Source organism: Channa argus, chromosome 8, assembly GCF_033026475.1.
Source record: "Channa argus isolate prfri chromosome 8, Channa argus male v1.0, whole genome shotgun sequence".
NCBI lineage: Eukaryota > Metazoa > Chordata > Actinopteri > Anabantiformes > Channidae > Channa > Channa argus.
This window is the reverse complement of record NC_090204.1, coordinates 24,385,152-24,398,270: the sequence shown is the minus strand read 5'-3', so window position 1 is coordinate 24,398,270 and position 13,119 is coordinate 24,385,152. Positions and strand designations below refer to the sequence as shown.

The 13,119-nt window shown below is 46.4% G+C and overlaps 1 protein-coding gene across 1 annotated transcript in view; it reads right to left on the bottom strand.

The window, feature by feature from the left end:
• Positions 1–8,534, bottom strand: part of pde4dip (phosphodiesterase 4D interacting protein) — a 29,627-nt gene extending 21,093 nt beyond the window's left edge. The window contains exons 1-12 of the mRNA XM_067512494.1: positions 6,402–8,534; positions 4,994–5,131; positions 4,773–4,892; positions 4,549–4,633; positions 4,194–4,411; positions 3,932–4,090; positions 3,670–3,765; positions 3,397–3,534; positions 3,126–3,305; positions 2,837–3,031; positions 2,499–2,753; positions 2,105–2,270 (exon numbers count right to left, since the gene is read on the bottom strand). Of these exons, the coding sequence (XP_067368595.1) occupies positions 2,105–2,270; positions 2,499–2,753; positions 2,837–3,031; positions 3,126–3,305; positions 3,397–3,534; positions 3,670–3,765; positions 3,932–4,090; positions 4,194–4,411; positions 4,549–4,633; positions 4,773–4,892; positions 4,994–5,131; positions 6,402–7,664 (3,013 nt within the window). The 5' untranslated portion in view covers positions 7,665–8,534. The remainder of the gene's footprint in view (positions 1–2,104; positions 2,271–2,498; positions 2,754–2,836; positions 3,032–3,125; positions 3,306–3,396; positions 3,535–3,669; positions 3,766–3,931; positions 4,091–4,193; positions 4,412–4,548; positions 4,634–4,772; positions 4,893–4,993; positions 5,132–6,401) is intronic.
• Between the last annotated feature and the right edge of the window lie 4,585 nt (positions 8,535–13,119).

Here is a 13,119-nt window from a genome sequence, read left to right as displayed (position 1 = left end):
ACTTGTCAATTGTTAGGCGTCGTCTTTGTCTCGTGATGTCAAAACGTGAACTGCATGAAAGAGAGAGGAATGTCACTGAACCAGAACATTTAGTGGATCGACTACGATGACTCACGTTGGGATTTGTGTGGTTAATCACCTTGTTATGCAGTAAGTACTGAAACACCAAACAGTTGGACATTAAAAAGGTTAGATGTCAAACTAAGTTCACCTCTAAAGGTTATAGTGCATTTTAGGTGCATTGTGAAATTTCACCCAAAAGTCAAATATCTCTAACTTTTTGTGAGTAGTGTGTGTGAGTCTGTAGGTTGATTTGATGATCTGCAGCAGATCTACATGGATTTATATTTCTACTGGTATAATTACGGGACACAGTGATGATGTGTCGTTGTGTCCTTGACCTTGGCACAAACCGAAAAAAGGTCACTGTGCACAATTTTAATGTTCGACAAGTTACTCGTGTTTTCTTTAGTCACTTCTATCCTTAAATGTGACTTTAGGGGGAAAAGTGTTCAATTTAAACAGTATTTAGACAATGTAAAGTCATAAACATGTCTTCTACATATTGTTGGTGTGTAGTCAAACATTACATAGAGGAATCTGAACTCATGATCTTATTATTCCTAAAATTAAGGCAGCAATCGCTGTGTAACTTTACTTTTTGAGCTAACGTGAGCTGTTCTGGTGTTTTAGTCAGATAGTGTTGTGGACGGTGTTGACTGTTCTACTGTCCTCTGAGACGGTGCTTAGCTCACTGAATTTGTGAGACAGGGAAAATGTGGGACAGTGTGCAAACCATGAAAAAAAAATCATAAATATTTCGAGTACTAGAAGTTTATTAAAAAGTGTTCAATAACATGTTGAGGATTGGAAGAATATAAAGTCAATTAAATGTGATGGAATTTCTGAAATGTAGCTGAATGTGTTTTAGTTTTATAGGAAAAACCACTTATACTTACGTATACTTACTTTACTCCAGTGTGACACTTTTAATTTTTATCATTTAATGATAATATTGACACTGAACCACTTAGTAATGAAACTGAAAGCTGCTGAGTCTCATACAGTCACAGAAGCAAACACACATTAAAACAAATCAGCTGTAAACCGATGTACGGAATATTAAACATGGAATGTTCTTATCATTTCATATTGTTCAGTAAAACAAATATCAATTCAATTATCAAACATTTTACTGCATTTTACTGCAAAGAGGCTCATTCATGCTCCAGACCATGCAAACACACACACACACACACACACACTGTGAAGACCAGCATGCTGCACGACTACATATAATGACAAAACATTTACATCATTTATCATTTAACCCTGTAATTAAGATTCCCCTTCAAATAAAACATTGAGTATATTGGGAATCTTTGACAGAAAACATTGGAATGAATTGTGTAAACTCAATGAAATAAGTATTTTTTTTCAATTGTCTCCAAACTGCAGGAGAAGTTAAAAAGTTCTATTTTTTTATTTTTCCGTCCTCATACATTTACTGGCGCATTCTACAGTGCATTTCTAAAAGGTGGAGTTGGGATGAACGTTTGACTGCGGTTAAAAAAATCCCAGTTTCTCCTGAAGGTGTCACTGTTTACTACTGAGCCACACTGACAGAGGGTCCCGAGGCTGTGGGGAGCTTTTGGTACAACGTGAGCAGCTGCTCGTCCAGTAATTTCAGGATGCTCACATACTTTCCACAGGGAAAATTGTGAGCTTTCAAACAATGAAGGTTTGTTAAGGCTGAGAGATGATTCGAGCATACAGCATCTTAAGTTGCCCACGTTCGAGCAGGTAATAATCTTTCCAAACTTAAATGTCTCGTTAATTCATCAAACATTTCTTTCATCAGACATAAGAAGTGTGCAGGCTTCTGACAAACACCCCCGTTTCCACCACTGTTACCAAAAAAACTAAACAAAAGTGCAGTGCTAGTATTTTCATGCCACAGGGTCCCTTGGGTGTAAATGTGCGGTATATTAGTACAAAGACCATCACCACCCTCCATTTGGACCCCCACACCACAGTCACTGCTCCCAGCTTCTCTGGGGGAGCTGATGTTAGAGATACTGTCCCATGCTCCTCTGATGCCCACCTCCAAACTCTGGCTGCCTGCCGGTGGGTCGGTCTCGGCCCAGGACCGGGCCTCGGGCTGGGGGGGCCTCCTGCTGGACCAGGCTCTCCCTCAGCTCCTCAACCTCCTGTGTGAGTCGCTCGACCAGTGGGAGTTCGGAAGGATCCACCATCTTCCTCTGGAGGTCCTGCAGTACACACAGATCAACACAACACATGGTTCCTACCACTTTGTCCATTTTCATCCGTTGTCCTAATGATGTTATATTTTCCTTCACACATTTTCCATTAAAATGATGCATTTATTAAGAAGACATAAAGCAGAAGCAGCTAGAATGACACGACTCTACACAGAATGCTACCAAGTAGTCCAGCAGAGTATAATGCAGTACAAGTACTCTCTCCCTGTCACTGACCCTGATAATCTCCTCCTTTACGTGCAGCGTCCTGCTGAGGGAGTCCAGTCGGGCAGCCCGACTCCTGCTCAGCTCCTGGTTCTCCTTCTCCCTCCTCAGAGCCAGACGCAGCTCCTCCTGCACCGCCTGCAGCTCCACAGCCAGGTCTGGCCCAGTGTGGGTCCTCGAGCCCAAACCTGAGCTCAGCTGCCGCCGGAGCTCCTGCAGCCTTGATGTCTGCTCGGTCATCACCTCACCAAGGCGGCTCGCAGAGTCCTGCAAAGGGGATTATTGGGAAAACAGTTATGTTTGACTGTTACTGTAGGACTCAGAGTCTCAGCTGAGTTCTTCTTCTGTACCTGAATGTACTGGTCCCTAGAGCTGATGGTTCGGAGCAGATCCTGGACCTGCTCCTGGTGCTCCTGGGCTTGACGCGTTCGGTCGCCCAGCACTTCCTGGAAGAGTCGGTCTTTGAGCTGGAGGCGGACCTTCAGCTCCTCCAGAACATCAGCTGGAGCTGACTGGATCTTAGCCAGCAGGGAGCAGCGCAGGTCCTACAGCAGAGAGAAACAGGCAGCACAACACTTTGGTGATGCTTCAAACTCCAGGCAAAGATACCATCACTAACATCAAGACTTGTTCGCGTACCTGCACCTCCTGTGTGCGAGTGTGCAGCGCCGTCTGCAGCTGGCTGATGATGGCATCTCTCTCTCTCAGCATGCGGCTCTGCTTCTCCTCGCTCTCCTGCCGCTGCTGCTGGACGCTCCTCAAGGCATCACACACCTGCTGCAGCTCCAGAGCTTTACCTCGCACCAGCACCTCCAGGCTCTGGCACACACACACATCAATAATAAGCTGGAGGCAGTTGAGCAAATGGTGCGAGCAGCTAACAGTTGTGTGTGTGTGTGTGTGTTCTTACGGTGATCGTCTCCTCGTTGTTGCCCAGGACACAGCGCTGTCTCTCCAGGTCTCTCTCCTTCTCTCTGAGCAGCAGCTTAAGCCGGCGAGCCTCCTCCTCCTTCTCCTCCATGCAGCAGAACTTCTCGTCCACCGCTCGCTGCGAGTGCGACAGAAAACAGAGTGTTTTGCTTTAGATCCCCTCGAAATAAGCACAGAAGCTTTGGTGCTGACCTGAGGTCTTACACCGGCAGCTCTTTAGAAGCTAAGAGTTCCCAGTAAAGTGCGTCGTTACCTCCAGAGCTCGATCTCTCTCCTTGATACGCTGGCGGAGTTTCTGAAGCAAAGAGTCTGTCTTCTCCTTTGGATCGTCCAACAGTGCACAGTAGTCCTGGAGGAGAGAGCGTGTGTGTGTTTGCGTTTCTAAATTCGAAATCTAAACTTAGTTTAGTGTAAAGAGCCTCTGTGAATAGCAGTAACTGTGCATATAGATTCAAACCTCTTGTGAATAAAAAAAACATATTTAGCATGTGCAGTATCACTAATATGTGTCTGACCTCCACCAGCTGTTCTTTAGTCTGCAGAGAGGTCTTTAGCTCCCTGATGCTCTTCTCTCTCTCCTCCTTCTCCCTCTGTCTCTGATCCTCCACGTCTCTTAGCTGCTCCTCTCTCTCCTGCAGAGCCAGTCGTGCTTTCTCCAGAGCAAGCTGCAGCTCCTGAACACACACACACACACACACACACACACACACACTTAAAACAAGAGGCAGGATGAACAAATACATTTTAAATAAAAGGATGGTCATAATCTCCCCTTACCTGGTTGTGTTTCTCGGTTTCCCTCCTGTGCTGCAGTGCCCCCTGCAGGTCTTTCTCCAGCCTCTGCACAGCCCGGTTCAAATCCTCCTGCGTTCTGGATGCCTGCCGCTGCGTCCGCTGGCCGGCCTGCAGCTCCAGCTGAGCCTGGAAGAGAGACGCCTGCAGAGCCAGAACTTCCCCCTGACCTCGAATACTCTCTGCTCCTGACACCTGCAGGTAAAACGAGCGGATAGAAAATCGAAAGGGAAACAAGATGCTCTGGGTTACAATTTAGTGCAGTTCTGTGCAGTGTAGTTGCTGGATTGTATACAGGAGCTTCACGTGTGTGTGAGACAGCGTCAGACTGAAGGACAAACCTGCAGCTGGTTGCGGTTGGCGAGCTCTTTGAGAGAGCACAGCATCTTATTTTGCTCTTCGATCACACTGTACAGCTCTGCAGCCTGAGTGTGCACGCGCACACACACACACACACACACACACACACACACACACACACACACACCCTTCTGTAAACAACACTGGTCAAGCCTGACATGACGCTGCTACATTTATTTCCCCCCTTCATCCACGCCTTGCTACCTCTGCATCCTTGGAGTTGACAGTATCAGAGAGGTTCTGGATATTCCGCTCTTGCTGCTGGGCTTCTTCTTGCGCCGACCGCAGCTCCAGCTCCATTTCGCCAAGACGCTGCTGCAGCTTCTACAAAAACACAAATGTGAAGGCTCCAAAACTCACAGGGACATTTGAACATGTCGTGGTTCAGCTGTTTAAAGGGTGAGCTGGTGGGAACATGCTTGTACCTGGTTCCTGGTCTCGCTCTCTCTGATCTTGGCCTGCAGAGACTGGACCTGGTCCTGGGCTTTCTGCAGCTCACTGACACACTGACCTGCAGCACTCTCATACTGACTCAGCTGACCCTGCTGCTCGTCAATCAGCCGCTGCAAAAACGCAGGAGGAATCACGTCAGCAGAGGTAACTAAGCATGGAAATACAGTATATAGTACTTAGACTGCAAACATAAGAATTTTGTGTTATTTTGGTTATAAAATTATTACTTTATGGGTTGTTGGTTGTTGAATAACAATGGAACAAACCAATGGATGATCAATTTCTCAGTGATTAAAAGTTCCAGCAGCCCTCACACACTGTACACACAGCATGTTGGCCTTGCAGCTGTTTGGGTGGACGGTTAAATGAAAGTGGAAAGTGATGTCAGATCACTGCTGCATGACTTCCTGGGGAAGCAGCTGTTGCCACAGTGGCCTGTTGTCAATTTCCTTGTTTTGTGTTTTAGGACTGTGGATTGATGTCATCCTGGCCTCTGGGGCATTAGGACAATATGTGACGCCTTTATGAGATGTAGGACCAAGAAGCTCCGTGAAAAAAAATATAACTTTGCAAAGTCCCAGGTTCTAATAATTGGACTATTATGTATGTTTTGAATGTGAATATGTGTTGAAAGACACAACACCGTATTCGGACTAATCATCAACATGACAAGAGAAAATATGAAGCTGCATGAGACAGAGCAGCAATGACTGCTGCAGCACTTGGAGACTGTGTCCTTGGTAACTGAAGCGTTGCTAGGATACCAACAAGGAGTGGTAGTTCTGCTTCCCGAGTGGGTAATCAAGGCAGCGAGTGTGTTCAGCTTTGTTAGCTGTGAAAGAAGAGTAGGACAGAAAAGGCTCAGTGTGGATGGCAGCCGCACAAACAGGGAGCAGGTTGGTCCGTCGTTTTACCGAGTGCTGTTTCATCAGATTCTGCTGTGCCGTGTACCATCAACAACACCTAGCTTATCTTGGTAAAGTGTAAGAGCATCATTCAGAACAGGTTACCAAAAAGCAGAAACTATAGTGTGTTTGTGCAGCAAATCCTATTTTTACAGTGTAACATTTTACCTTTTATTTGGGCTTGATTTCAGTTGTGCTACACTTGAATCCAAGTGTGCATCAAACGTCAGCAACACTAGGCCCTAATCACTGCGTGACAACATCCTACACCCTCCCTGCTTGGTAAACACACCTGCCTGACAGACTCAAAGGCCTTGTGTTAAAAAAGTGTATCCTCCAAGTGGAGATGAACCTGATGACGCAGCAGGTTGTAGCACACGACATGTCTACTAAACTAGTTCCACAAGGAAAAAAAATTTAATAATCTACATTTGGATAGTGAGCTAAGGTCAAAGGTCATCCAGTGCGGAACTACCTGCTGTAGGCAGAACGGACCACACTGGACATAATCATCCAGCCACTGCTCCTCCATCTCTGCCAGCTCTGCCTGCAGCTCCTGCTGCGGACACGGGGTCACAACCTCCGGTAGGGAGCAGGAGTGTTGCAAGTCACGGTCTGCTGCTCCTCCACAAGATGCCTGAAGCGTGATAGATAGCGGCAGCGACAGGCCCTGCTCCAGTTTGTCTTTGACCAGAACCGGGAGCTTGCTGCCCCTTTGAGGCTTCACTGGCCGGTACTCCCAGCCCCTCAGGAGGCTCAGCATCATATCAAGCCCAGAGAGGGGGCTCTCACTTGGTTGTTTGTCCCTTGGAGTGTCCCTTCTCACTGGAGCCTCCTCTGGATCTTTCTCGGGTTCAGTTTCTTCTCTTTCTTCGTGGTTTGCAGGAGGGACACTCACATCCACGGCAGTATCGAGAGACTCTACAGACGATGCTGGACCAGGACTTCTCTGGTCACCTGTGGTCTTATCAGAGTCCATCGCCGGGGAGGGAGGCTCAAAGGCCACAGATGTAGACTCAGACTCCCTGGTGGGATCTTCAACCCCCAAGGTGGCTGTCGAGTAGCGGGTGGACGGGCCACAGGATGTGCTCCTGCGCCCGACCCGTCGAGGTACCTTACACACAGCCTCGTAGTCAGAATCTGCCACGCGGAGCGCAGCACAACCCCTGCACCGCCGCGGCTTCATCCCAGCGACAGAGTCTCCTGCTGGGCAGTGGTGGAGGTGGTCGTGGTGGTCCAGAGCTGGGTCCTCTCTATCAGCCCATGACTCATACACAGAGTAAGTCAGATCCTCCTGGATCATGTCAGAGTATTTAACATCCTGCAGGGCTGACAAGTCCACAACAGGAGAATCTTCAGACCCTATTTCAGTTCCAACAAGTGCCACACTGGACCCGTACGGAGCCCCTTCCTCTGCGTTGTTCTTCCGGTACAGACCTCCAATACACTGCCTCAGCCGGTCTTTCTCCAGCAGCAGCTTGTGGAGGCGCTCCAGAGACAGTGCCTCCACCCGTGCGATCACAGTGTCGAAGCGGTACATGCGATCCAGCATGAAGGTGCACTTGGAGCAGGCAAACTCCCCGCGGCCATCTCTGGTCAGCTCACAGCCCAGAGCGTGGGACAGCAGCACCTGGAGGTTGAGCTTCGCGGCCGGGTGGAAAATCCATCGGCGCTGGTTGCCACAGAGCTCGCGGGCACAGATCCTGCACACCTCCTTCATCTTCACCACATCCAGCATCACAACAGAGACGTGAGAGTTTCTTCAGGTCGTCGGACAACACAGCAGGTTTTGTACAGGTGTGGTCCAGGTGAATTCATTCAATCTAAAAACGGCAAACTCCTTGTCAAAACAAGTCTCGGTCAGTGACACTGTTTTGTGTTTTTTGTGCCTCTTCAGCTTCCATCCTTCAAGTCCCAGTGAATTGAATTCAAGTTTTGCATTTAATTGTCTTTACAGGTGAACAAAAATCAGCTGTGGAGGACGTTGACAGTAAAATGAGGACCGTTAACTTGAATTGGGGACAACTTGACTGAACTGAATTAAACGTGTCCAATTTACACTGAACAAATTGAATTCAATTAGATTTTGAGCAAAAATCTAATTGAAGACGAACATTTTATGATGCACCGATATTTGCAGAGACAGCTCCACGCAGCAGACTAGATTTAATGGGGAGGACAGAACAGGTTTCTGGGTCTTCAAACCCCAAATCTCGTCAGATCACGCTGACGTGCAACGTGATGTTAATTGAGTGCAGAGCGGATGTGGCTGAATCTGTGTGTCGTGGCTCAGGCTCGTTTTCACTTCCTCTTGTTTTCATCTGTTCCCGCACCGATCCGTGATTTTCCTCCAGTGTCCGTGTCCTCAGTGATTCCACAGCTGATGTCCCGGTCCTGTTGTGTCTGTCCTTTAAATCAACGTGGTCTCTTTAGACGTGACAGCATCTCCCTGCCGCCGCCTCGCCCCCTCCCTCTTTCATGCCACCCCAGCCGCTACAACCGACACGAACGCGGAAAACAGGACCGTCTTCGTCGGTGGCTTCGGTGTTTGTGGATCCACCGGGTTCTGTCCGAGTCCTCACGATCTGGTTTCTCGAGCTTCGTCAGCAGAGGATGGAGGAGGAGGAGGGGGAGGAGGAGGGAGGGAGGGAGGCTGTCAGTCAGACGTCCAGCCGCCTTCAGAACGACACGACGAGGCGGCGTTGACAGACACCGAAGATCGTCTCTGTTTGAGGAAGATGGCTCACTCTGCAGAAGCGACTGGAGCGAAGTAGAGGAGGAAGTATTCAGGTCGTTTACGTAGGTTTCTCGCTTTCCATCACTGCTTATGATCTTATTAAATTATAATTATTGATGTGTTCATGTGTTCACAACTTTAATGTTACAGCTGGTAACGATGCAGCTGATTTTAACGACCTTATACACACCTTTATACGTCACATGATCTGAATCCAATTAGTAAAATTAAAAAATTTTTTATCTACTGATGCGTAGTTTGTTAGTTTCACTCCGAACATTTTGTTATTGACTCTGAAAAGTATCTAGAAATATCAAATACTTAACTTCAATAATTTCCTTTAAACAGTAGCCACACAAGCATAATGTGAATAAAACTACAAAATGATAAAGCAACAACAATGTTATTATTTTATTAATAATATGTAAAGCAGTTATCCAAACACACTCCAAATCAAGTAATAATAATATGAAAAATTAAAGTTGATCAATTATAAAGAATTGTAGGTTATAAATAGTCTCTAAGATCTGTGTAGGAGTGAGACGTCTCGCAGCTGAAGGGACTGAACCATGTGAATGGAAACACGCAGGTCTCTCATCCTTCACCGTTTATGTTCCATTACCAAACTCTGCACTGGGTTTACAAATTGTGCCTTTAAAATTTGGAAATCAAAAATTATATTCAGAGATCTGTATAAAAATTAAATTTGTTTTATTGATCCTGAGATCCACTGAGATTCCCTCGACTACTTCTCTGAATTATATTTTTTAAATTGCCCCGCCAAAAAAGGGCAGTTAAAAAACGTGTATAACGCAATACAACCAATTTAGTTTGGATTACAAATTTAGATAATGTTGATTAAAACATGGGAACAATGATGAGAATAAAATCAAGGATAAAAAAAACATATTACATATTTCAATCGAAAGCCAGTCGAAAAGGAGTTACATTTGATTTAATAAATCTATTTTTTTAACATGTCATTTTGCTTTGTTTTCTTCACATTAATACTGATTGTAATCGTTCATGACGACAGTAGCTTTTAGGACTGGACAGCTGCTCATTTTTATTTATTTATTATTTATTAACGTGGTGTGGTGATGTGTTGTAGGTCATTAAATATGAAATTACAGAGACACTACTGCACCATTGCTTTTCCGATACCTCGTCACTAATCGTCTGCCTAATTATAACTGCTCATTGAGTTGTGGCCAAAAGACTCAGCGCTGAACTTGTGCACAAATCATTTCTCCTTCCTTGTTGATCATTAATGTCAAAACAATTTGAGACAAATTGTTAAAATTAAAAATACAACACTTTCCATTCCCATAAACCATTTTTTGTGTATGTCCGCGTGACTCTGTGCATGAACTGGAAAATATTTTCCATCAGGTTCATTACATTCCCTTAATTGTCAGCATGGGTTGGATTGAGTTCATGCCTTTGCCAGGGGCACCAAGTCCCTGTCAGTTGTTCACATGCATGTCACAGAATAAGAGAAAGATGGTGGGGTGGGGGAGGGGGAGGTTAAGGGCAACAAGCTCTCATTTGCAATTGGTTCCAGTGAAGCACACGATGCTCTCGTCGAGCTGCAGAACTGTGCTCCTACAAAGCCGAAGTCGTCTGCAGATCTGTTTTCCCCCAGATACACGAGCGTCACCTGTCCTTCATCGTGGCTGCAGGCTGCATGTAGCGTTGACACAGCTCACACATGTGATTGTTTTTCCCTGTGTGTGTCTGTGTGTGTGGACCACCTCAGGACTCACTGACACTGCTCTGGCCTCCGCCGTTGCCTACATTTGTCACCCTACGAGCCTTTGGAGACCTGACACCCAAACACCGATCGGCTGGAATGAGGCACGCAATCAAAAACCAATTAATCCTAATCAGAGATAAGTGCCAAACACTGCTGACAGACTGCGCCCGCAGTTTATTTTTCCTCAAAGTGGCAGAAATGCCAAAGTGCGACAGTGTAGAATGAACCCTGATGCAGACAGAAGAGGTGTCTCCGCTGATTTTCTTCACTCAAACTTGTTGGTTTGCCAAGTAAACTACTGATTCCCTCTGCAGCCGTTCCCTGAAACGAGTCTCTGTGAGCAGCAGCCAGCAGACAGTGAGCTGATTATGACTGGCGTCAGTGGGGAAACTGAGGCTAAATTAGCAGGACTGCGCTGTGCACGTGAGCCGACTCTGCAGTGACCCCCATTATCTGAGCTGAGAGACACTGCGCGACCTAAAATTAGAAAGAGCGGCACAAGTGCAGATGATATGAGGGCAGGACATCCTCTTTTCACAGGACCGATGCTGGATTAACCATGAGGGAAATCAGGGCCCCGGAACTCCAGAATGCCTCAAAGCCCCGAGATGATGTGTCAGTAGGTTTGTGGATTGAATAGTAATAAAAAAGGAGAACTAGAACCCGTTTGTGATGGTGTGTGTGAAACAGTGTATTTGAAAACACAGAGAAAATGGCCTGTCATTGTAAGTTGCTGTAAAAGTGCAAAAGTGACAAATATTTAAACCGTTTCAGTGAAATGAAAATATATATATTCAAATCTATAATAAATGCACGGTACACAAGCTGCCACCAGGTGGAGCTACATCTCTACGACCCAACAGGAGGAACAACTACAGGTTGTGGGAGATGAAGGCAAGAAAAAGCAAACAAAGTCTGCCAGTAACTGACACTGTGTGAAAACTGTAACGTCGCTGTCCTCCTACCTGCATCTGTGTGGGGACTCTGCGCTCGTCATGACGCTGTGGTGGTGGTGGGGACATCAGCAGCTGCACAGAGTAGCAAGAATTTAGATCTACAGTGGAGTTCAGAATCATTCTATGCTCCTTAATGCGGCTAAAAAGACTAAGCATCCAGGGATATTCCTGTCTGTCATGACACACACCTGGTTTTTATCACCGTGGATGTGAAGCTCTCCTGACCCTTATACGGCTAATTAAACAGTTTGATTTCAGCCTGAATGAACTTTGAGAGCGAAACGCGAGAGGACGACCTGAAGGTTGTGTCCAAGCTGCTGGAAGTCAGGCCTGAAACTTCAGAAAGCTCCTCCAGACTAGACTTTGTAGGAGGTTAGTACTTAATGTACATCCTGGTTTCCTTTTTTTGACACTGGGTTATAGATTTTGGTCAAATAACAAATTAAGGTGAATAATATGGACATTTTTATTTGAGTTGTGAATTTCTCACAATCGTTGCAGGTCCAATTGTTAAATAGCGGGAAATGTGAGATTCTTGGTATGAGATTAAATGTAGAAAAGGTAGTGATGGGGTCAAAATACCTCAGCTCCCTGTTCTGTCTCCATGAGAGACGAGGAAAGGCTGTGAACTTCGACCTCGAGCTCCTCGGCCCGGAGACGCAGCGAATGTTTCTCCTGCATCAACTCCTCGATCATCCTGAGATAGAAGGACGGGAGAGTCGGGGTTAAAGCTGCAGTAACGTTCACATGTCTAAGTGCTGGGGTCAGGTACAGTGTGCGGGTCGGCCAGTGTCGGCAGCAGTGTCAGAGCTCGAAAGTGAGGACGCAGCTTCCCAAAGCCTAAGTCCAAACCCGAGCTGACAGGGACATGAAACAAGCAGCAAATCCTCCTCGAAGAATCTCCACAAGTCAACTGCTAACCTACCTGTCTTTCTCTGCTACGGCCTGCTGCGTGAACACTCCACCTGAGCCTCCACCTCCCTCCATGCTCTCCACCAGCTGTCTCTCAAGAGCCAGGCAGCGCTGGGCCTCAGAGTCTGCCAGCGAGGCCATGCGTCGGGCCTCGTCTCGCGCCAGCTCTGCCTCCTGCTCACAGACAGACAATCATTTCCACACTGATACAAACTTTGTCCCTTATCAGACACATTTCTGTGTGAGTGAAGCAGAGGGTGATCGTACCTCTTGTAGCAGCTGAACCTTGGTTACCAGGATGTCTTGCATGTGGCTGATCTCGTCCTGCCGCTCAGTGAGGCGACGCTGCAGCTCTGCTTCATTCTGATTGGACAGGCTCTCTGCTGTTGACCTATGGAATTGCAGGGTTTGGACAAGTGTTTTACACAGGGGGCCTCAAGTCAAATGTCTGATGTTGAAGCATTGCACGGTCGGACAATTGTTATTTAAAGTAAAGGGACTGATGTCTTCCTAGCATCCATAAAAAAACTCAGTAAGACATCTACCAAATTATGTCCATAGTCTTTAGATTTTAAGCCCCTTTCCTGTGGAACCAGCTCAGAAGACAGACTCACAGCACTGAATGCGGATCATCAGTCCTTATCACCATACTTAAGGTTCAGTAGGTGACCTGCCACATTGCCACATGGCAGCAGGTCAGTAGGTAGGTTATCATACATACAGTAGGTGGGATAATCAGAAGACACAGTTTAAATGAGTACAAAGTCTGTTGGCCTTCCAAACAGGAGACACGAGTTTAGTTCCCAGTGCAGTTTGTGTTGTGACTTTATTT